General features: G+C 35.6%; 1 protein-coding gene across 1 annotated transcript in view; it reads right to left on the bottom strand.

Annotated features, from left to right (window-relative positions):
* Window positions 1-11,471: 11,471 nt before the first annotated feature.
* Window positions 11,472-24,827, bottom strand: part of LOC133324568 (AP-3 complex subunit delta) — a 28,730-nt gene continuing 15,374 nt past the window's right edge. The window contains exons 5-14 of the mRNA XM_061533409.1: window positions 20,975-21,104; window positions 20,738-20,877; window positions 16,084-16,157; window positions 15,310-15,458; window positions 14,889-15,236; window positions 12,877-13,048; window positions 12,648-12,804; window positions 11,897-12,587; window positions 11,687-11,827; window positions 11,472-11,608 (exon numbers count right to left, since the gene is read on the bottom strand). Of these exons, the coding sequence (XP_061389393.1) occupies window positions 11,472-11,608; window positions 11,687-11,827; window positions 11,897-12,587; window positions 12,648-12,804; window positions 12,877-13,048; window positions 14,889-15,236; window positions 15,310-15,458; window positions 16,084-16,157; window positions 20,738-20,877; window positions 20,975-21,104 (2,139 nt within the window). The remainder of the gene's footprint in view (window positions 11,609-11,686; window positions 11,828-11,896; window positions 12,588-12,647; window positions 12,805-12,876; window positions 13,049-14,888; window positions 15,237-15,309; window positions 15,459-16,083; window positions 16,158-20,737; window positions 20,878-20,974; window positions 21,105-24,827) is intronic.

The raw sequence follows: 24,827 nt of genomic DNA, 5'->3' as shown, positions 1-24,827 counted from the left end.
GGTTTTCTTGATTCCGTAGGAGTCACACATTTCCTTAAAGATCGCCGATTCAAAATTCCTACCTTGATCGGAATGAACCTCAGATGGAACACCATAGCGACAAATCCAATTTTTGCTGAACACATCCACAATTGTCCTGGCTTCTTGATTTGGGATAGCATAAACCTCTGGCCATTTACTGAAGTAATCCATGACCACTAAGACATACCGGTTCCCAGAGTCGCTTGTTGGGAACGGTCCAGCTACATCCATTGCGATTCTTTCAAAAGGGGCTCCTGAATTATACTGCTGCATGTAGCCTCGACTCTTCCGTGTTGGACCTTTAGCTCTTATGCACCTTTCACAATTGGCGATCCAGTCGGCAATGGATTTTTGACAGCCGACCCAGTAGAATCTCTGCTTTACCTTTTCAGCGGTCTTTGCTATGCCAAGATGTCCTCCACTTGGCCCATCGTGAAACTCCGACAAGACATCTCTTATTTTGGAGTCTGGGACGACGATCAAGTCCATTTGCGGTATAAGCAACCATCTATTATAAGTAGACTGTCCCACAGGGCCCAATAGGATTTTAAAAGAGGGCTTTCGGAGGTAATTTCTTTGCGACTAGGTCGCTTGCCCGTTTCTATGGCCGAAATTACTTTGCCCAGAATGGGATCTCTTCGTTGTTCCGTCGACCAATCTTCACCCGACTCAAACCGCAATAGTCGGACATCAACGATATTCTCTTTATTCTCAGCCTTTGAGCAATGCCTGCATTCTATCTTGCATGGCCGACGAGACAGGGCATCAGCATTACTGTGTTTTCCGCCTTTTCTGTGCTCGATTCTGAAGTCATAACTCTGGAGCCTCTCGATCCAACGGGCTAGTTGACCTTCCGGATTCTTAAACTGCAGCAACCATTGGAGAGCAGCGTGGTCGGTCCTCAGCAGGAAATGCTGGCCATATAGGTATTTGTGGAAGCGTTTAACGCACTCAAGGACAGCAAGCAGCTCTCTCCTCGTCACACAGTAATTCCTCTCAGGTTTCGACAATGTCCGGCTGTAGTACCCGATGACTTTTTCCTGTCCGTCGATTTCCTGGGAAAGGACGCCACCGATGCCGCACGCACTTGCGTCTGTGTCCAGAACAAACTTTCCGCCAGGTATAGGGTATGCCAAAATGGGGGCTCTGCATAGCAGGTCTTTGAGTTTACTGAACGCCTCTTCTTGGTCGTTGCCCCACTGAAACCTCTTTCCTTTTTGTGTCAAGCGGTGTAGACAGGCGGCGATGTTGGCAAAATTTGGGACAAATCGACGGTAGTAGGTGCAGAGACCCAGAAAGCTTCGCAGCTCATGGAGATTTCGGGGCTGCGGCCAATCTCTGACGGCTTGAATTTTCTCCTTATCCGTCGATATGCCCTCCGGCGTCACGTGGTGCCCCAGGAACTTCACCTCTCGTTGGAAGAGACTGCACTTCTTTGGGTTCAGCTTGAGGCCTGAAGACGAAAGCTGCTGTAGAACATCCTTTAAGTTATTGATGTGTTCGTCGAAGTTGCGTCCCATGACTATGATGTCATCCAGGTATATGAGGCACGACTTCCACTGCAGCCCTTTTAACACACGCTCCATCAGCCTTTCAAATGTAGCCGGGGCGTTGCAGAGTCCGAATGGCATGACATTGAACTGCCAGAGACCCCCATTAACGCCAAACGCTGTTTTCTCTTTATCTTTCTCGGCGATCTCTACTTGCCAGTACCCACTCTGCAGGTCGAGAGTGGAGAACCATGACGTCCCGGCTAATGTGTCCAATGTGTCGTCGATTCTTGGGAGCGGATAGCTGTCTTTCTTGGTGACATCATTCAACTTTCGGTAGTCCACACAAAATCGGGTGCTTCCGTCTTTCTTCTTGACCAAGACCACTGGGGAGCACCATGGACTTGACGATGGTTCTATAACACCACTCTTTTCCATTTCACTTATCAGCTTCTGGACCTCGTCTCTTTTTGCCAGGGGAACACTTCTTGGAGGCTGTTTAATGGGTCTCGCGTCTGCTGTATTGATTTCATGCTTCACCACTGATGTTCTTCCTTGGTGCTCTTTTGTCAACGCAAAGGTAGAGGCATATTTCCATAGCAGCTGCTTAGCCTTGTTCCTCTCGGAAGGTGATAATTGGTGTGTCCACTCTTTTATGTAGCCGTCGAGGTGTTTCTTCTCCATGGCTGCTGGCTTTTCGGTGCTAGTTTCCAAATTAACTACAGCTTCAGCTGGTGTGCATTGTCCAACATCGTAAAATTGGCAAATTTGCTCTTGCTTGTTTGACAGGTTCAAAACTCTAACAGGTATATTAATCCGTCCTTGTTGCTTTTCACCAGGGCATTCGCTATTAGGATGTTACTGTTTCTGTTTTCTGCTGGTTCCACTACCCACAACTTCTCGGCTCCACAATCTCCATTCATTGGTACCCATATTATTGCTTCGGCACAGGCGGATGGTCCGTAGTCAGACGTCTAATGGGTGTACTTTCATCGTAGCCCACGTTTAACGGAATTTCGACGTTAGACCAGGTCATCACACGCTCTTTCATATCCAGATTGATACCAAAGGCAATCATAAAATCTGCGCCTATTATCACTTCGTCTACAATATCGGCAACTATAAACTCGTAATTCTCCGATTTATTGGCAATAGTTAGTCTCAGGGTAATCTTGCCGTGTACTGCCGCGGGCTCTCCCGTTGCTGTGCGCAGTCTGACTCCATTAAGTTGCGTTATTTTTCCCTTTACCAGATCCGATCTTATGATGGACTTTGATGCACCAGTATCTAACGTCAGAACTCGCTTGTCACCATTGATGTACCCAGTTGTTGTTAGGTTGTGACTTTTCTGTTGTACTATTGCTATGGAGATTGTGGGGCCATCGTCGATGGGAGCCAGTTCATGCCCCGCTGGACTGGCTCGATTTAGTTTAACGGTGACTCCTTGGTGGACTGTTGAGTCATTCTTCTACCATCTTTCGTTGGAGGTGGTGACAATGACCTGGATCGTTTGCGCTTAGCTCTGCATTCGCGCGCAATATGACCTGCTTTATCGCAGTTGAAGCATCTAATCCTGGGCTTAGTCATCCCTACTGACTTTGTTTCTTCTATTACCTGCCTCATGGCGTCCTTGATCGAGTTAACGAGAGCTTTGGGTTCGCAACATTCGGTCTCCAGTTGACGAATCTTGTGGGTCTGGGGCTTAACAATTATTCTTGCCGTCTCTTGGGCAAGAGCAAACGAAACGGTTTCGGCAAATGACGCTTTTGGTGACGCATATGTTGCACATTTAATCTCAGGGTCACGTATGCCATTCACAAAGGTTTCGATTTTCATACGGTCCAGCAATGGGTGATTCTCTCCTGGATACGCCATTAACACCAAACGTTCCACCTCAGCTGCAAAGTCTTGTAAGGTCTCGTTTGCCCTCTGTACTCTTCCCCTTAATTCCATAAGGTAGATGTTTTGTTTATGTTCGCCACCGTACTTACGTTCCAGTGCAGCAATAACATCTTCATAGTTGCTTCTAGAAGCGACAGGAATACTCTGTATAACATCAGCAGCACTGCCCTTCAATGCCAGAAGTAGTGCAACCGCTTTGTCGCTGTCGTTCCACGAATTTCTAGAAGCCACTGTCTCGAACTGTAACTTGAAAACATTGAATGACGTAGAGCCGTCGAATACAGGAGGTTTGATTTTTAGTGTGTTATCAGGAGCTCGCACCGGACCACCTTTAATTTCCAGTTCCGACATTTTCTTTTCCAGATTCGTAAACCTGTGGTCGTGGGCCAGAAATTTCTCGTCAACCGACTGCACTTTCTTATCCAACTCTTTTATTTGGACCTCCACGGTTTCCACTCTCCTTCCAATAACATCTGTAATGTTCTCGAGTTTCTCGTTCATTCTACAGTTCTCTGCCTTGAGTTCATCTAACTTTCTGGAATTCTCTTCGAACATTCGTCTCGTGTTTTCTTCTAACTTTCTGGAATTCTCTTCGCTCCTTCTGGAATTTTCCTCAAACTTTCTGGCATTCTCTTCGAACATTCTTTCGTGTTTTCTGCTAACATTCTGGAATTCTCTTCGAACATTTTAGCCAGCATTTCTCTTAAATCGTCACCCCTGGCAGCTACTGACGAGACTTCCCCACCGTTGTATTCGCCCATTTCCGATAAATCCACTTCATCCTTACTGTCAAACTCATATGTATCGATGTTCATACCACGGCGCTCGAACTCATCCAACAGGCGTTTTTGTAGCTCAGCCTTGTTGCCAGTAGAGGACAATTCCAATTTATTTAGCTCCTTCTTCAAGTCTTCCACTCGTAGATCCTTAAACTTCATCGTAGTATTATCGTAATCTCACTTCCGACACCAATTGTTACGTTCTTGGATTTTACTTAATCCCGTGTAGACGTTGTTTTATTTCCCGATACAATTCGTACCAAATAAAACGCGAGTTCTTTCTGATTACGATTATTACAATGATTTTATTCACACAACTTTACTTTGCACTTTACTTTACACGACGGTTTCAATTCGCGATCTGATTCACAACTGACTCACTGCCTTTCCATTTCCCCTATTTATATGAGCCTTGCTTGTCGCTACAGAAGTTTCTAGACGATCTGGTAACACCTAGATCACGAACAATCTACCAATGCAACAAACACACATACAAACTTACATTGAGTAAACAATAACAACAACACATATACAGGCGAGGGAATAACAAAGAAAGAGGAATGACGTTTAACAAGAATTGTACGACAATAACAAAAATAGAAAATGAAAGAGGAAATGGAAGGATGTAGAAAAATCTATACAGTAGTTGTTGTTGTGAAGTTATTCAAATAAACTGCGTAGTAGAAATTTACGTTACAATTCAAATTCTTAAATTAACGGAATTCATCTAAATTAACTTAAATCTAAAGTTATATTCGTAACAATATATACAGCAGATGTATGTATAATTGTAGGCTATAAAAAAATTGAATTCTGTGCTTCTAATGTGAATTTGGGTGAACCGATTGAGGTGGAATCTTGAAATTTTACGTTAGGATCACAATTTGGCATTCATATTTTCAGACATTGTTCAATGATTTTGGCATGGATACACCGCATCAAGAATAAAATGCGGGGTCAACGATTTTCGTCGTCGGAAAATGGCATATATATATTGTAACCATTCTATGACCAATAACTTCAACAACAACAAACTTCAGGGAAAACATATACTACATAGATATAACATAGACTGGGGCTATATATCCATCTGGATATTTTAGATGATAAAAAGAAAAACAAACAACAAAAAGTAATATTTGAAATAGATAGTTTTTATTTATTTACTTTTTTTCTATGAATCTCGAAAATATTTTGTAATAATGTTATTATTGAATAATTAAATTGTTTATAAATTGTTTGTTAGTTGGTCAAAACCATATACAAAATGTTTAATATAAAAATAAATTCTCATACATACAAAAAATTAAAACAATGGCAGACAGACAATACCATTAAAATGTATTAAGGGGACGCCCCCCATTCTCGGGGTCAAAATTTTTGTTGATATAATTTGAATCTACACTGATTAAAGAATGTCTCTACAAAATTTCAAGTGAAAATCTCTAGAACTCTTGAAGATATATCCGATTTATTGTGTCAGCATCAAGTGACGGCTGAAGGGCTTCTCAAACTTTAAACGTGTTTTTCTCTAAACATTTTTTTGCGAATGGCGGGCACGATAACTCAAAAACTAATAATCCAATCGGTTCCAAATTTTGCGACGTTTCTCTGGGAGTGTATAGCTCTCGTATGAACTAGGATAAAGCCAATCGGTGAAGAGCTTCCTTCTTTTTTAACTTGGTTTTTGGTAAAAAATCGAGTATTTTCCAAAAATATTTTTTCAAAGGTCCACCATTTTGTTAATTTTAGAGCGAAGTCAATAATCCTAGTTCATACGAGAGCCAGACATGTACTCTTTCTAACACCGTTGGAATTTTCGGATTCCGATGTTCCAGTGAGGAGTTATCATGCCCGCCATCAAAAATAAGGACTTTTCTTTAATTACAAAAAACAACAACAAAACAATAACAAAAATTTTTTGTAAATTATTTTTCTTCTCTTTTAAATCTTCAAATATATATGTACAAAGTTACAAACCTTAACAAGCATTGGTATTGATTTACCAGCCCATTGAAAATCTTGAAAAATTAAAATCGAGAATGGGTGGGGTTCCCTTAAATGTAGAAATTGTCAATGAAAAAATTATACAATTCGCTAAGTTTCAAAACTTTTTTTTGTTGTCGTGTACAGATTTGTTTTTATTAAAAAAAAACAAATAAAACTTTTAATTGGGAAAAAGGAGTGAGGGCAATAAAAATATTTTATTGTTAAATTTGTCTCTCTCCTTTATAAAAAAAAATTGGATTACCTATTGGTCTGTTCCAGAACTGCAAGAATCCACTAAATTAAAATTTTTCCGATGTCTTAAAGGAACAATTGTTAACATTATTGCAGGTTCTGGAAAAGACCATATATAAGTTTGAAACTTAAATATGCCCTAATTTACATTATGCAATTTTATTTGCGGCAAGTATCATGTATTTGTGGGCAAGAGAGTTGAACTTTGCCCATTCCCATTAACACACTCACAAAAAAGCCTAAGTATTGGGGGCAATTACAATTGCCTTATGTAAATCAGCACTGTTATATATACATATATATTATGAAAATATTGTACTGTTTATAAAAAATCAGAAAAAAATTAATAGAGAAAATATTTGTATATATATTGGTATTAATATATGAAATAACTAATTTTCAATATTAATAATATTTTAATAAAAATATCTGTATTTTTTTTAATAAAACAACAGTATATAAATAAGTATGTATATATATTTAAATGTAATAATAATTGAAAAAATATGTAAATATATATATATATATATACTTTAGTTATGGACGTAATAGGAGTCTGATTACATTGCACAACATTATGAAAACGCCCCAATTCAACACCTCCTCAGATGAAGCCGGCCAAGTAGTTCAATATATATGAAAATCTATACGAAAAGGAACAATTAAAAACGAGCCATTCTATAAACTATATCCTACACAACTTTGGGAACATCCAGTAGGTGTTCTTGGAAGTCATATTGTAATCAAAAAAAAAAAAAAAAAAAAAAACCTAGATTATTACTAACCAAAATCTGGTAATATTACCCAAATCCGCTTAAGGGAACCCAAAATTCTCGACTTCACATTTTGACAATTTTCAATCGGCTGGAAAATAAACATACATTATCAGGACATCAATTCACCGTGAATTTTTTCGCACTTCCCTTTAAAGGTTTTCTGAACCAGAACTCGCAGCGATTTTTTTTTTGCATTTTCACTTTCCCCTTATTCTGAAAAAAGTTCGAAAGCGAAAAAATCCGTTTAGAGGAAAAATTTGTTATTCTGGATTACAAGGAGTGGGAGAATGTGATATTTCAATTCAATTTTATTTCGTGCGAAATTTTTCTCTAAAAAAAATCACAAAGGGAGCTGACTACAAAAATATAAGTATTAAAAAGTCATAACGCTCATTTGCTGCAACACGATTTTGCAGAAAATATGTTTTAAATTTTTCAATTTACTCACACTTTATATGGGACAGAGGATCATCTACAGCTTCTCAATTAGATTGTGTAAGAGATATCCATATGCATTTTTTACACAACATTACGTCTATTATAGGGAACAATGGTGCATCATTAACTCGACAGCACAGCTATTTGCGATAAAGTCAGGTGCATAAATAAGGTTCTCAAGTCGCTAGCCGGCAGCACTTGGGGAGCTGACAAGGAAACCTTGTTAACGACTTACACAGCAATAGGTGGGTCTGTGGAAAACAATGCGGCATCAGTGTGGTCCGCTAACGTGATCTGGAGAGAGACGTTCAAAAGGTACAAAAGGAGCCTCCATCTTCTTTTTGGACTCAACCAATAAAGGTCGCTGCATTCCTGAACTTATAGTTAGAAGCAGAACCAGATTAAGGAGTGTAAGAAGAAATGCACAGCAGTACAAGCTGCTACAACAACAACAGACAGACGAACATTATTATTGACTACAAACTGTCTTTCGTTGGACCAAATTCAACCAATATTTCGATGAGACAACACCATAACCAACAGCTGTAAGAGGATGAGGGGAAGTCGAATGAAGCGTATTCGTCCGATGGCGGCAACCTCGCTTGCCTGCAAAGGCTGCCAAAACAGGGAAAAAATCAATCAATTAGGTATTGCAAATGATTGACATTCTGGTATATCTCTCAAATAATGGTGACACACAATTTGCTGTATTATAAGGTTTTTAGACATTCTCGGTTGGGAAATTTGTCATCCGGCGAAGGGTGAAAAAACTTTTTTTAAATTTGTTCATTTTTGGTTCATGTTTTCAATTACACCTTTTTTAGTATTCAACAGGCGTTCTCAGTATTTTTCCCTCTAAAATGGCTGTACTTGGCCATTTCAGGTTCGTGAAGAGGGAAAAACATATTTGCAGAAACTGTCCAATGTTTTGGCATAGATCCGCAATCACCCTTCCCAATTAAAAATTTCTTGGAGAATGAACTACATATTTGCGGAAAAATTTTGATATAGGTCTATGTTTTGGTACCCATTCAAGTGACTCCAATTTGACATATCGACGCCTCCGAACCATAGTATGCTAAGTCGACTTAGCATGTTTTAAAGTTCTTTACGTTTTTAGATACTACGGTCCTTAATTTAAATTCACTGAAATTTTGGTAATCATCGGCGAATCCAAACCAAAGTTATAAGCAAAAATGGGCTTAGCATGGCACGTACGATTAAAGAAACTTCCATACTTTGAAAGCTTCTACTGAAAACTCACTTTTCAGACTTAGCATACTATGGTTCGGAGGCGTCGGTATTTGAAAAATATATTTAAGGCTTTGACATAGTCCCATGTAACAATCCCGCCCTTTTTTGACACTTTGAAGGTTTTAGCTATGTCTAGTTTGGTACTTCTCATTCTAGGCTAATAACGAACTTCTTCCCAGAAAATTTTCAATATGTGCATGTTTTAGAATTTGTAGGCTTTGCCATAGCCCCATTTAATGGTCTCGATCTATTTTACTTATTTTCAAGGTTTTAGAGATCTTTAGTTTGGCATATTGCATTCCGATTTATAACGAACTTCTTCACAGGAATTTTGTCATATGTCCATGTTCTAAAATAATCCAAATTCAAAGGGACAGCTCCGCTTAGATTTCAGTTTTGTTTTAGTTTTCTATCCTCAGAGTCTACAATGTTATTGAAACATTTGGCGACCCATAATAATAAAATTTAAAAAACTTCATTTAACTTTGTTGTGGAATCTATTCACCACGAGGGTGAAACAAACTGAGATCTCAGTTGAATGTCAGTTTTGGGATGGTGTTATATTTTGCAGAGAACATTTGAGTAGGATTGATAAAAGTCGCAATAAATAATGTTGCACAGTGTAATATTTATTGTTTGTTGTTGTTAGTATTTTGATTTCAATTAAATAAAAATTATATGTAGTATGTCAATTCTGGTGGACATACATACATCTCTGTGTGTGTGATAGTATGTGTATCTTTTGGGTTTTATAGTATTTTTGAGAATATTATTAATTATTATTTTTTTAATTATATAAACTATACATTATATGATTATATTTATATAAAATATTATTTTTTATTATGATTTTGCATTTATTTATTTTAAATTTGTTTCTTAATGTTTTTTTGCTTACTACAAACTAATTTATGTATGTAAGTGTGTATATTGGGTTTTGTAAATAATTGTTCATAGTTTTCTTTTGTTTTTATTTGTTGTTGTTTATATAGTACACATAATGTTTATTTATATTTGTTCCATTTAATTAATAATTTTCTGTACGATCTCTTTACAAATAAATATATTTATTTTATTATTTTTGAATCTATAACAAAAATTGCCAACAATTATTTTTCTTTGAGAAAAATAAAAAAGAGAACGGATTCAAAATCAGAGCTGTAGTTGTTGTTATTTAAGTAAGATTGTATATGTTTGTAATTGTATGTTTTTTGTTAAATATGTTTGTTCAAATTACTAATAAAAATTAAATAAAAATCATATTAAATAAATGTAATTGTTTTGAAAAACAAAAGTGAATAATAGTAATAATAATGGAATATATGAAAGCGCTGAATAATTACGAATTTAAAAAATCTCTTTACTAGGCGTAGAAATGCCCAGGGCTTCTTCATAATCATTGCCAGCCGCAGCGGATGACGATTTATGATGATGATGGTGGTGGCTAGACTTTTTCTTATCCTTATGATGATGTTCCTTTTCTTTTTTATCCTTTTTCTTTTTCATGGAGGTAGTCGACGACTTCATAGATGTATCTAAAAGTTCATTATCGTTACTGGGTTGAAGATTTTTCAATTCCTTGGCTGATGTTGTTGTGGACTGGGATTTGTTTGACTTATGATGGTGGTGGTGTTTCTTACGTTTCTCTTGTGTGCTGATGTCCAGAGTGGAAAGAATCGAGCTGGATTCGATATTGGAGGTGGGATGGACTATTGTATTGGACATTTGAATGGGTGCTTGTAACTCCTCTTCCAAAGATGTACCCAACAAATTGGCACTATTCATATCATTGTTGTTAGCTGCTGTCGATTTTTTCGACGATTTTTTATGTGACGATTTATGTTTATCCTTTTCATTCTCTTTATTCTTCTCCTTATCTTTCTTCTTTTCTTTTTTATGGGTGGTGGTGGTTTGTGAAGTTGATGATTTTGATTTTTTCTCTTTTTCAAATAAGTCAGGTTCGTTGAAATCTTTTTTATTTGTGGTACTACCACCACGATGATATTTAGGTTCCTCCAAATCGGGTCTGTAAAAAATGTATTGAATTGAGGTAATTTCATAGTTTAAAAAATAGCGGTATATACACAAAATGAGGTATGGAATGTGGTAATATGGTATGGTTCGGATGTCATCTAGCGACAGTAATGTGGAAAGTTTCCGGTCGCCAGATGACATCTGAACCAATTGAAATTTCCAATTATATAGAATTCGATTAACAATTGCTAATATGATTTAATCGCCCCCCTCCAACTTTACAACTTTCCTTGCTGTTTTTTATGGACGAAATTTAGATTTGCTACCCAATGGGAACTCAAAATTCCAAATCACAGTGAATTCGTTTGAAAAAGGCTCTGAAAATTCCCAAAATACCGAATATTTGGGGACACCCTTATAAGGGATTTGTCCTCAAAAGTGGTCCAATATCGATAATTTTTGGCTTCAGGTATGTTTTGCGCTGCAGGTGATTTCCCTTGTAACGTTTTCGATTTAAAATCGGTAAACAGCGCCTGTCCTACATTTCAGTTTGTTGTCTTGTCTATAACATTTTCGAAATCCTTTGTGCTCTCTACTTACATATCCAATTCAATATCTAATGCTCTGTGAGGATCATCTGAATCAAATTTGCCATCTTTATCATCGCCATCCGATAATGAAACACCTTCAGGCATATCCAGTGTTGTATTGACAATGTGCATAGGTTTGGGATCTAGAAATGTTTGCAAAAAATATATAAGAAATTAAAATTATATCTCACCAGCTGAATGACTAAAAAAATTATACTAACCATCTTCTGATTCCGATGTTGAATTGTATGTAGTCTTTGATTTTGATTTTTTGCTCTTTTTGGATTTTTTGTGTTTTTTCTTATCCTTACTGCTGCTGTTAGCAGTCTCTTGCAGTAAATATTGATCTGAACGTTTGGTGGCTGCAGCAGAAACAAATAATTTTGTATCACTTAATAATTTAAAAATATATATATATTTAAAATAATTACCTCCAACTTTTAATGGAATGTCTAATGATAGTTCCGCAATTGGTATATCATCAATATTGTCATATTGATCGGCATTATGTTGTGAATTATTACTGCTCAATGAACGAGCATGCATAGAACCAACATCCGGCGTGGAGGGTGTCGATTTCAAATAGTGTGGATTATTGGATTGTTCAATCATGCGTTGCATACGTTGACGTTCAATTTGTTCTGGTGTCAGTTCTTCGCTGGGCCTTCGTTTGCCGCCGCTGCCGCCCTCATCCAATTGGGCTGACGAACTAACAAATAGTTCCTCCTTTTCATCATGCGACGATTCGTCGGTATCATCTTCAGGTGGCGGGTTAATCCATTCATCTAAATCAAGGCCATCGGGTAAAGGAACTTTCCGTTGAGCTTTTGGTGCTACCGGTATGAGATCACCGGCAAATAATAAAGCCATTTCTTGAACAATTTCAATAGCCAATGTGGGTATTGTGGAGATTCGTCTTTGTGTTGTTTCAACAACACCAGTCTCATCGGAACCAATAAAATCGACTTGATGATGATGCTGATGATTGTAGGCATCATCCTGATCATTAAATTGAGCTTTCAACATTTCGATGAGAATGCAAGCGGAATTGGCACGTTCTTGGACTTCAATGTCATCGGAACTATTGAAATCTTGTAGTTTTTCCAAAACATGATTACAAAGCTATAAGAAAATTATTTTTTTTTATATTTCGGATTGAAAATTGCAATCCAAGGAACATACCCTAACTAATCCTTCAGGATCTTCATTTTCTAGGCATGTTGTGGCCAAACGTGTAAACAATTTAACAACATTCTGTACAAACACACTTTGTATGTGTCCCGGCACTTGACGTGGTCTGAGTAGAATATTCAGAGTATGCTCTGCATCCTCTAATTCACTATGTGAGAAAATGTGAATTGTTCATGGGTTAAAATAAGAGAACTTAGGAAATTGTTTTGAATTTACTTACTTGGAAAATTCTCCAACAATCCAGGCAGCTGCATATAAAACTTCATACATTGAATTACTTTGAGATGAAATAGAAAATGTATCCAGCAGATTTGTCATTTCCTTTACAGCGAATTGTCGAACAACAGGCACTCTTATAGCAACATCTAATAATTGTTCAGCAATTAAACGACCTGAAAGGAAATTAATTTTTTTTATATAACTAGTATTTTGTCTTATCAAAAAATCAAAGAGTAACATTAACTCATCACAAAAAAAGTCAAGCAGCTTAATTAAAATCATATCGGTTTCTACTACAGAACCCTTTTGTTTCATATTGAGGAAACAAATGACATATAGATGCCCGCAATAAAAGCTTCCAAAGTTTCACAAATAAAATAACAAATGATCTTCAAAAAGAAAAACACGAAAATCTCCTTATCGGTGAAAAGGTCGGTTGCAAAATAAAGTGAAATATAATTGAGAACAAAAAGAACATTTAGAAACCCCTAATAAAGGAAAAATTTCATTTAACATGAATAAAGGAAAAATGTCATGAAATATAATAACACGTAGACTTAAATATAAAACAAATGCCTCAAAGAATGCTAAAACGGCTTCTAAACAAAACCAGTAAGGACTGGGCCGACTATATGATACCCTCATACCCATTCTAGACTTAGTTCAGTACGTGCAAATCGAAAGATTTTGTGCACCAATATTTGTGCCATTTTGTGCACCAATATCATAAAATCGAACGAAAATATATATGGGAGCTATATCTTAATCTGAACCGATTTTCACGAAACTTAGCACACATCATTCTAGACTTAATTAAGTGCTCTATGCCAAATTTCGTGCAAATCGAAAGGTATATAGGGATTTTGGTGCGCCATTTACCTAAAATCGAACGAAAATATATATATGGGAGCTATATCTAAATCCGAAGCGATTTTCACGAAACCTAACACACATCATTCCAGAGTTTATTCAGTACGCTATGCCAAATTTGGTGCAAATCGGAAGATATATAGGGAATTTGGTGCATCATTTACATAAAATCGAACGAAAATATATATGGGAGCTATATCTAAATCTGAACAGATTCTTCCCAATTTCAATAGGGTTCATAATAAGTGACCTATGTCAAATCTCATCCAATACAAAACATAAATGCAACCTGTATTTTGTTTACAATTTGACATTTACGGAAGGACGGACCGACGGACATGCATAAATTCACTCAGAAAGTGATTCTCAAAAGGAACCATGTGTCTATCTCGTTTCCTTTTGACTGTTACAAACATATGCACAAATACATAATACCCTGTACCACAGTATGGTGAAGGGTTTAATAATAGTGCCAATCGGTGTTGCCGACAGACAGATCATAGCCTATGGTTTGTGGAGGTCTACGAAATAAAACGCAGGTTATTATTGGCTTTATATAATGTATACGTAGCTTCAAAAAGTTGAAAATCTTTGGAGAGGTTCCGAATGAGACCATGATCTAGGTTTGGTAAAAGTATTGCGATTTGCAAAATTTGAATTAAATCGGAGATTCCATTCGTTTGATATTGAATTAGAAATTGTCAAAATATTGGGGAGGTAGGTGAAAGGACTTGATCAAGCCACGGTAAAAATGTTATGATGTGCAAAGTTTAGGTCAAATCGAACAATCCATTCGCTTGGTATTGAATTAACAACTTTAAAACAATTGGATTTTAACAAATTTGTTTACCATTTTGTGGGGGAGTGGACCGATATTCACTATCTTCGAATTTGATTGAAGTTTGAAAACACTTCGGAGTCTATGATGATATACTTTTTGCACAACGCCATCACGTTTCATATAGCAGTCTCTTAATCAAAGCTAGTCCACAGTGTAATCCAGTCGGCTTTCTGGGTTTTTATTAATACCATCGATTGACTAATACTAATGCACTCTATCGCTTTTGTACTTATTGTAGTGTGTAGTCAACGTGTAGTCTTCTTCATGAAATAGAAGGAATTTTGGGTTTCTTTCTCACTTACCATGTTTGGAACCAGCCTCCAATTGTATTAATTCGACAAGCACCGTTAAATACCATTCAAAATTGGTTACATACAAATATGAACTTTGTGAACAAATTTCAATAACTTTATATAAAAGTTCATCACGATAATTGGAACCCTCGGCACGTTCCATATGACCCAAAAGGCGTTTTACGATTTCCATGAGATTCTTTTTTGATACCATGCCATAGAGTAAATCCAAAGCTCGTAAACGTATCGATTCATCTTTATCATCCAGACAAGCCAGAATTAGATCTTTATGGGCTTGAACACTTTTCGGATGAGTTTTTAAGATTTTTGACATGGCCAAGAGCCCCAAATATTTTACTGAAACAAGAAAAATAAACAACAAATTACAAAGTTAGCAAATTATCTTATTTAAAAAAGAAAATCAACTTACAATTTTGATCGGAGTCTTCAATGAGGATACGCAACTTTTGTACACAAAGTTGTATAGAGGCACTATGGTTTGGCATACCACTGCTAATGCTGATCAACACAGCTATAACTGTATTAATGCATTCATACAATAAGCTCATAGCCGATGTGCTGTTGAGGAAGGTAAAATATACAGAGAGATTATTATAAATATTTGTTTTTAAGTTAATGTTTAAAAAATTAACAAATTTTGTTATTGTTTGTATATTTTTGGAATATGAATTTAAAAAAAACCAAAACTGTTAGGAACGAAACAAAAAATACATTAAAAAAGCTACAAAGTGTAAGTGATATTTTTGCTTGAATGTAAATTTCTATATATATAAAAAATACGAAAAAATTAAATAAAAGAAACAAAACAAAAAAATTATTTATTACATTAATTGCACTTTAAATAATTAAAAACAAACGGAGGTAGGTGAAAATAATTTGAACAAAGCTTGTTGTTTTATTTTCATATATATTTTTTAATTTTAAGGCATTCCATTGAATATAAAATAGAAAAGAAAAAAAAAATAAATAAAAGGAAATCATAGACAATACGCACACACACACGTTCATTTTTTTCTATTTGTTTCAGAAAGAAAACATCGTCAAACAAAAGATGATAAAAACAATTGCACTTGCTGTATGTTTTTTTGTTTTTAGTTTTTACATTTCTTTTTTGTTTTTTTTTTCTTTTGGTAGTTTTGTTTTGTTTCATTTCATTGTGAGTGACACATAAACATAAACTTGCCTATGGATAAGATTTGTGAGTGGTTCTATTAATTTCTTTCCTAGCCGGGGTTCTAAAGGAGTTAAAGCGCCAAACTGCAAATGCAAAAAGAGATAAAAAGAAGAAGATAAAAAAATGATAAAACCAAGCTGAATTCATAAAAATAATTACAATTCTTGTTTTTTGTATATTTCATAAATAACAAAATTACAATGAGAAGAGAAAACTTATTTGCTAATTATTATTATTTTTTTTTTCGTTTGATTGATTGTGGTTGTTGTTTTAATTTGTTATTGGGGGTAATAGATTGTTGATGTTTGAAAGGAAAGAAATTTATAGACGTTGGCAGATTTAAGAAGGAGGAGATAATATTTAAAGAGAGAATCTCTAAGAATTGAGAAAATTGGGAGTGGACATTTCCAAAAAGGCATTTTTGTTATCAGTGTAAAAAAATTATCGCATTGAATCAAACTTCTATTTTGTGAAAATTTTATCGGGATGAAATTATTCTATTAAATAAAAACTAGTGAAAAATCGTTAAGTTCGGCCGGCCCGAACTTTGGATACACTCCACCATATATATACTGACAGGTGATTGAAATGAACGTATACAGACATTTCTACAAACCCATTATGTAAACTATAAAATAAATTTCAGAATTTTTTAATGGATAATTATACCATCAATCTTATGGCTAATGAGGGTGTATATACTTTGACACGATGAAAATGTGCCTCATCAACCCGTTTCAGAAAATCTGGATTCCATCCAAACTTTGACCATCTTATTATGGGGAATATCGGTCCACTTCTTCTGGTGCCTTCCACTCAGGGACTAAACCTAAATGCGAGTTATAGTTCATTATCGAACCTTATGTTCTAGTTTTTTTATCTCGATATCCTCCTTACAACACAGAGTCTTAAAAACAAACAGAAAATTGGGAGGTACCCTTATATGGGGGCTATCCGAAAAAATTGACATATTCATAATTTTTTGTGGAGAGATTTGGTACCCATTAAGAACTCAAAATACTAAATTACAGCCAATTCGGTGGAAAAAATACGATGAAACCCCCCAAGATACTGAAAATTAGGAGGTACCGTTATATGGGGCTACCAGAAAAAGTGGGCCCATATTTATAATTTTTTGTGGAGACATTTAGAACCTAATAAGAACTCAATGTACCAAATTTCAGCGAATTCGGTTGAAAAACGCGCTCAAGAACCCCAAAATACCGAAAATTGCGGGGTACCGTTATATGGAAGCTATGCCTAAACGTGAACCGATATATCCCATCTTCGAACTTGACCAGCCTGCTGACAAAAGACAAACCTATGCAAAATTTAAGCACCCTATATCAATTCTTACAGAAGATAGCGTGATTACAAAAGAAGCACGGACGGACATGGCTAGATCGTCTTAGAATTTTACCCTGATCAAGAATATATATATACTTTATAGACTCGTAAATGACTATTTCGATGAGTCACAAACGAAATGACCATACTATGGTGGAGGGTATAAAAAACGATGATTTTAATTCAGGAGATTTGCAATTTCCTTCCAAAAAAGCGATAATGCTTGCCAAATAAATTGTGGCACTCATTTATATTAGATTATTATTCCCAAAGCAAAGAATTTCTGTCGTCGCCGTCGTGAACCACCTTAACGGAGAACAATACCGAAATTGGTGAAAAATCGAGATGTTGGGACCAACTGTGAGGAATATAACCCGTGCACGCCACTCAAGAACAATGGAGAGTATGTCTGAATTTTACAAACTACTTAGGTTCATAATATTCAGTAAACACACGAACACAAACAGGCAGGACACGATCATAGGTTAGGTTATGTTTGGGGATGTGCAGTCACTTATGTGGCTGCAGCACTCTGAAACCGCCAGGTCCATTGTGATCATCCACGAAAAGGAAAAGATATGGATAGATCTATAGGGGAGGAAAGAAGGGGGATAGAGAGATATATGAGAAGCTTACAAGGATGTGTGAGAAGGTAAGTATGAGATAGTATAGATGGCTATAGAGATCGGACAGAAGATGCATTAAGAGTCAAAGTTGAACGTTTCTAATTATGCTGCAGATTAGAGCAGATTCCATAGTAGAAAAATAGTTTAGACGCGGTGGAAAGTGAGCACCTACTAATTTGTGCCGTCAGTAGGAGGCCAGGACTGGACAGCGATGCAGGAGATGTTCAATTGTATCGGTCTCCTCCTCGTCATCACAGATTCTGCAGCAATCAGTAACATCATGGTCTCATTTACTGGTAAAGGCCCTGATATTGCAATGACCAGTAAAGACTCCTCTCATTACTCTAATTTCAGCTTTTCCCAGGTTCAACAGTGAGTTTGTTCTCTTGGCTGAGTCCACCGGATAGATCTTTACGCATTGTACCTAGGTTCGTTGCGCCAAATTTCATAGGCTCGTTCGTCAAAACACGCCACAAAAATTTCGGAAAATGTGACAAATGGGTTGTTTAATTGCTAGATCTGTGGATTGAGATCCTCGTCTAGCTAGATCGTCTGCTTTTTTATTACCCATGATTTCACAGTGTTCTGGTACCCAGCACAGCCGATAGCTGGTAATAAGTGTTTCCAAAACTCTGCTCTACACTCGAGGACGACATCAGACTTGATGTAACAGGATTTGAGGGCTTTAATCCTGTCACCGGTTTAACGATCTCTGCATCCAGACTTTTTATCAATTCAGCTGCCTTCCAAATCGCGAAGATGTCAGCTTGGAAAACTCTACAGCTGCTATCCAACTTGTAGGTAAGCTCAAGGCCTAGCCCTTCACAGTAGGCGCCAGCCTCTGTACCTTCATTCATCTTGGATCCGTCTGTATAAAAGCCAGACCGTCCAGGGGAGAGTTAATACGGTTCCAGCCGTCTTTACTGGGCATAACGACACTTACATCGTCAAATCTCAGGACTGGTGATATATAGTCGCTTAGTTTTACGCATTGGTACAAGGTTCGTCCACGATACATCCATGTCCGTAAGCACAATTTCGCAGGCATAGAGTGCAAACTGCCCACTCTTCGCCCGTTCCTCACCATGTTCCATCGTAGTTGACAGTCCAAGATTGTGCCAAGGTATTTTGCTTCCGGCGAGAGATGAAGTGGAGTGTACTCCATCCAATGTTGGTAGAGCAAAGACGGCGAGCTCACGTTTCCTAGTGAATAAGTGAACATCGAACAAAGACAGAACTGGTGTCTTTGTTGGGTTAACTCCAAGACCGTTAGCCTTGGCCCAACGTGACAGCGTCGATAAGGTTCTTTGCATAAGTTCCGAGATTGTTGACGAGTATGTTAATAAACAAAATTGTATTTAGGGTTCTGAGAATTCTCAAGTAATAGGATAGATGTCATACCAATCCTAAAATGTCTCTGTTGATGCGCTCTTTTGTCTGAATGTGTGAATACGGGGCTACGCGAAAGAAGCAATACTTGCAACAGTTCTCAACGTTAATGACGTTCATACTTTATAATAATTGTGTGTTTTATTTATGTTTGTTTTAGAAACCACAAAACGGATATACCTGTATAATGTGCTATAATAAAAAAAAAACATTTCAGGACCGAGGCAAATGTGTACAAAAAAGAAGTGTTAACAAACATCCTCAAGTGATGGATTGGTGGGTGAAGTGAAGAAACATGCTAACAAATCCTATATTTTTTAGAAAGGTATATAAATTGGGTCCAAAACTAACCAAATATTTTCAACAAAATAAGAAAACATCCTTTGCGTGTGTATGTTTACATATTCCCTAGTCCTTATCCTCAACAATCTCATTTGGGTATTAGAAAATAGGGACAGGTGTAAATAAAACAAATTTGCATCTGGCTATTTCGATGGTAATCGATAGATATTCTTCTTATTTGTTTGAGACGTTTTGTGTTGTAAATTATAAAAATAAAACAAACTAAATTAAACACAAATTCAAATTGTCTACGATAATTGAAAAAACAAGCTATTTTTCAAAATTATTATAATTGAAATAAAAACATAATGAAAATAACAATTGAAAAAAAAAAACAAAATTATTGTGAAGGCTGGTGGTGGTTGTGGTAGTGGTGGAGAATATCATTGAAAATTATAAAAACAATTATAGCTTCTTATCCACAAAATGGAAATTAAAAAAATACCAAAACGAAAATTAATTAATTAAAAAATGAAATACCAATCTTTCCAAAAAGACACATAATCCAAAAATAATATAATTATATATTTCGTTTAAATAAATTATTGTTTAAGAAAAGGATTATAAAAAAGAGTTTATTAAACCTGGAAATAATTTCAATCAAGGGTTGAGTTAATTTACGTCCCAACGCTGGTTCAATAGTGGTAAGGCTGGCAAACTTTTGTTTTTGTGGTTTTGGTAGTATACGGAGATTTAAGAGGAAATAAAACCGGGGGAAGGATAAAATATAAAAAAAAACAAAATGTTTATAAGTTTTTTTTTTTCATTAAAAAATAATAGTATTTAAATTCATTGTCGTAGACTGACTTATATGAAATATAATGATGTTGCCTCGAGTTCGACAACAACACGTTTTTTCTTTTTGTTCACATTTTACATACAAAATAATGTAGTATATACATATATACTAGATATTAATAAATCAATTAAAAATAAATTAACAACACAAGTTAACTCACCAATTTGATAATTTTAATAAGCATCCAATTATTGGTTGATGTTGTCATTAGTTTAAAAAATACAGGAGCTAAAGGAAGATAATTTTTTGGATTCTTACGTGCTAATTCACAAACAACATTAACGGCAGCGGATTGTACCCCTAAAAAAGAAAAACAAAAACGAATAGTGGTTAATACTTTTTTTTACAACAAAACTTCAAATCAAAACAATAAATAATATTAAAAATGATGATAAACCTGGATCAGGATCTTCCAGTTTCTCTTTAAGTTTAGGAAATGCAGGTTTTAAAGCTTCTGGATAACGTAGAAATACTTTATACATCATAAGGACGGCTTTCATGCGTAGATAAGGTTTGGTGGAGCTCATCTAAAAGTAAGAAAAAGAAAAACACATTTTATATAATATATAAACGTTTTAATATCTAAAAAGAATTTTTTTTTAAAGAATATTTTTTCCTGCATTTCTTAAAGAATATTTTTTCAATGACCAATAGAGGCGTGGATAAAGAATATTTTTTCAAGGACCAATAGAGGCGTAGATAAAGATTATTTTTTCATGGACCAATGGAGGCCTACATGGAAACATGGTTTTCTTAGAGAATATTTTTTCAAGGACCAACCGAAAAGTGGATTTTTAGACGATACTTTTTAAGCATCAAGAACTTTTTAAAAATGAATATTCCTGCAAGTTGTGGATTTTTTGAAGACTATTTTACATCCCCCTTAAGTTATATATCTGTAAAGTTCTAGCTAAAACAGTATTATTCAAACCGTCCACCATAAGGTCGAGTGGATATGAACAGACATTTTGATCTGATTAGAAAATATATATATATATATATATATCTGTCTGTTCAAATCACGATAGAGCTCGTAATATCGAGCCATATTCGCCAAAAAACGTAACCCTCAATTTGAAATTTTACAGTAGAAGGTTTTGTTTTAATAAATTCAGATTTAATAAAGCTATTATTTTGAAATTTAGAACTATAGTTTTTTTTACCAACTAGTTTTGTTTTAAACTATAATTATAAATTTCAAAATAATAGCTTTATTACATCTGAATTTCTTAAAACAAACCCTTCTCCTGTAAAATTTTAAATTGAGGGTTACGTTTTTTTTGGCGAATATGGCTCGATATTTAAGATAGAACTTTGAAACTTTTAACATGCAAGGTGGTATTGCAAATGGGATACATCGGTCAAAGTTTTGATATAGCCCTCGTAAAAAAGGTCCTGCCCGATTTTGCATTTCGTGTTCTTGAAAAATGGAAAAACATGCCCGATTTCGCATTTCTTGTTCATGAAAAATTAAAAACAAAAAACAACTTTGCAAAAAATATTGAATTTTCATGGTTATGGTTACTCCGCATTTCGGAGAGTTTGTATTTTGATATTACGGGTTCTTAAAAGGTTGTAGAAAATTGTCAACATATTTTGTCACATTTTCGCAGCGATCTAAAGTTCCGATTTTTTTTTTTTTTTTGGCATTTTGAAGATTGGAGTAACTTCGTGTAATGTGGACCACCATGAAAAATTAAAAACAAAAAACAACTTTGCAAAAAATATTGAATTTTCATGGTTATGGTTACTCCGCATTTCGGAGAGTTTTGATATTACGGGTTCTTAAAAGGTTGTAGAAAATTGTCAACATATTTTGTCACATTTTCGCAGCGATCTAAAGTTCGCATTTTTTTTTTTTTTTTGCATTTTGAAGATTGGAGTAACTTCGTGTAATGTGGACCACCATTTTCTTTTTTTTTATTGATATTGTGGGCTTAACAATGGTAAAAAATAAAAACAAATTGTTTTCACAACATAGTAGGTTTGTTGCCTAAATATATTCCAAGTCAAATAATATTTATATTTGTTTATAAAAATGTTATTCCATTATATTTCAAAAAACTCTAAACTGCGAATAAAAATAACTTGGCGGGTAATGAGGACCAGTACATGTGGGTAATGAGGATCAGTAAGTTCAAGGTAGGTTGTGGATTGGTTGTGATAAATTTCAATTTATTGCACTCTTGGGTAACAATGAATGCAAAAATATAGGGGTTTATATTTTGGAATAGTCCCCATTTAAGGGTACTGCCCCATTTGCGGTATTTTGAAGGTCCTTGCTTCATTATCCAACCGAAGCACCTGTAATTTCGCATATCGAGTTTTCAGAGGATAGAATACCTACTCGCATATTAAATGCGCCCATGCTTCGAACACGTCCTCATAAAAAGGTCCCAATTTTTATAGTGGTCCTCATTACCCGACATTGAATATTTTTATTTAAAAATAAATATCGGCTTCAAAAATTAATAAAAATTAAAAATCGCCGAGTATAATTACGTATATTTTTGTTAAATAAAACAAGAAAACCACATAACTTCTTTATATTCGAGAAAAAACAAGTTTTCGATTATTTTGCAAAAACGTTCGACTATTGTGCTAAAAAATTTTCAAATCACACTTTTACAATCAGAGCTTATTTATTAAAAACCAAGTTTGATGTTTGTTTTCACTAATTAGGAAAACATTTGTCAAGGCGGCATTGACATATTTCAAGCATTGACATATTCTTAGATATGGGGGTGGGTCCACATTAGACGCCTGGTCCACATTACCCGAAGTTACCCTATAACCGCATTTTAGTGTCGAAATGTCTGTAAATTGGCATTCCTCGGAATCGGAATCCTGGTGAACTTCTTCAAAGAAAATCCCATACAAAGGTTCCACCTAATTTTTGGTGATATTTTTGGATTAAGTTCCTGGACCATGTTTCTAAACAGTTGTCTGTCAAGCTACTATCAGGCAATTTTCTATGACTATTTCTAATTTCTATTATTACCTATTTCTATTTACTAAACTATTTCCCCCTTTATTCGGAATTTAAGTCAGGCCACTGTGAAAATTAAAAATAGGTTAAAGCTTCAGGAAGCATTTACGATACCCTATCCAAAAATGCATACCAAAAAGTGGTAATCCTCGCCGTTTTCCTGCAGTGGAACATAACCTATTTCCCCCTTTATATGGAATTTAAATCAAGCCACTGTGAAAAACTTTCCACTGTATTGATGGTGCGGAGCTAGAGAGTGCATTTGCTGCTATTAAGTCCAACGCTGCTGGTTTAGATGGGTTTTCCCTCAAGTTTTTAAAGATTGTCTTCCGTCCGCTTTCTGTGCATTTTTTACATCTAGTTAACATGATATTAACTACATCTGTTTTTCCTACAGCTTGGAAATTAGCTAAAATTGTTCCTGTTAAGAAAAAGAGTGTTGTTGGTGGGCCTCAAGAATTTCGTCCGATTTCTATTTTGCCAATATGTTCCAAAGTTGTTGAGCATGTGTTGAAGTCTCAGATTATTTGTTACGTACACAACAATGGTTTGTTGAATGATGTTCAATGTGGCTTCAGAAGGAATAGAAGTACTGCATCGCTTTTACTGGGACTGACGGATAGCATTCGTGTTAGTTTAGACAATACCAGGTTTTGCGTTCTCTTGTCGCTTGACTTGGAAAAGGCGTTTGATAGGGTCGATCATTCTAAGTTGGTTCGTAAGTTGCAATCGTTGTATAAGTTTTCAAGAAGCGCGAGTTATCTTTTGGCGTCGTATTTATCTTGCAGAGAGCAGTTGGTTTGTGCTGAAAATAGATGTAGTTCTATTTTACCTGTTAAAAGTGGTGTGCCTCAGGGGTCGGTTTTGGGGCCGCTACTTTTTATTTTATTTCTTAATGATCTTTTTTCAGAGCTGAGTTTTTTTTGTGAACCATTTGCTTTTGCTGATGATGTTCAGTTGTTATTCAAAGGAGACTGTCGTTTTGCATCAGTGTTTCAGTCAATGATGGATTGTGCCATGAAGGTTTTATACGGCTGGGTAACTAGAAACTCTCTTTGTGTTAACTCTTCGAAAACAAAAGCGCTTTTTTTTAGTTCGTTTAGTAATAGTTTTGTATCTGTTGTTTATGATGGTAGATATATTGAATTTGTCTCCGAATTGCTGTGCCTTGGGGTGGTCATTGATGATAAATTGAGTTTTGGAAGTCACATTAATATGATTGCATCCCAGATGAATTCATCCCTTCGGGGTCTTTATGCCA

This window comes from Musca vetustissima, unplaced genomic scaffold (assembly GCF_032173495.1).
Source record: "Musca vetustissima isolate MV318-11 ecotype Yass unplaced genomic scaffold, APGP_CSIRO_Mvet_v1 utg2693, whole genome shotgun sequence".
NCBI classification, from domain to species: Eukaryota; Metazoa; Arthropoda; class Insecta; order Diptera; family Muscidae; genus Musca; species Musca vetustissima.
The sequence above is the reverse complement of the archived record's forward strand: the minus strand, read 5'-3'. Positions and strand labels throughout refer to the sequence as shown.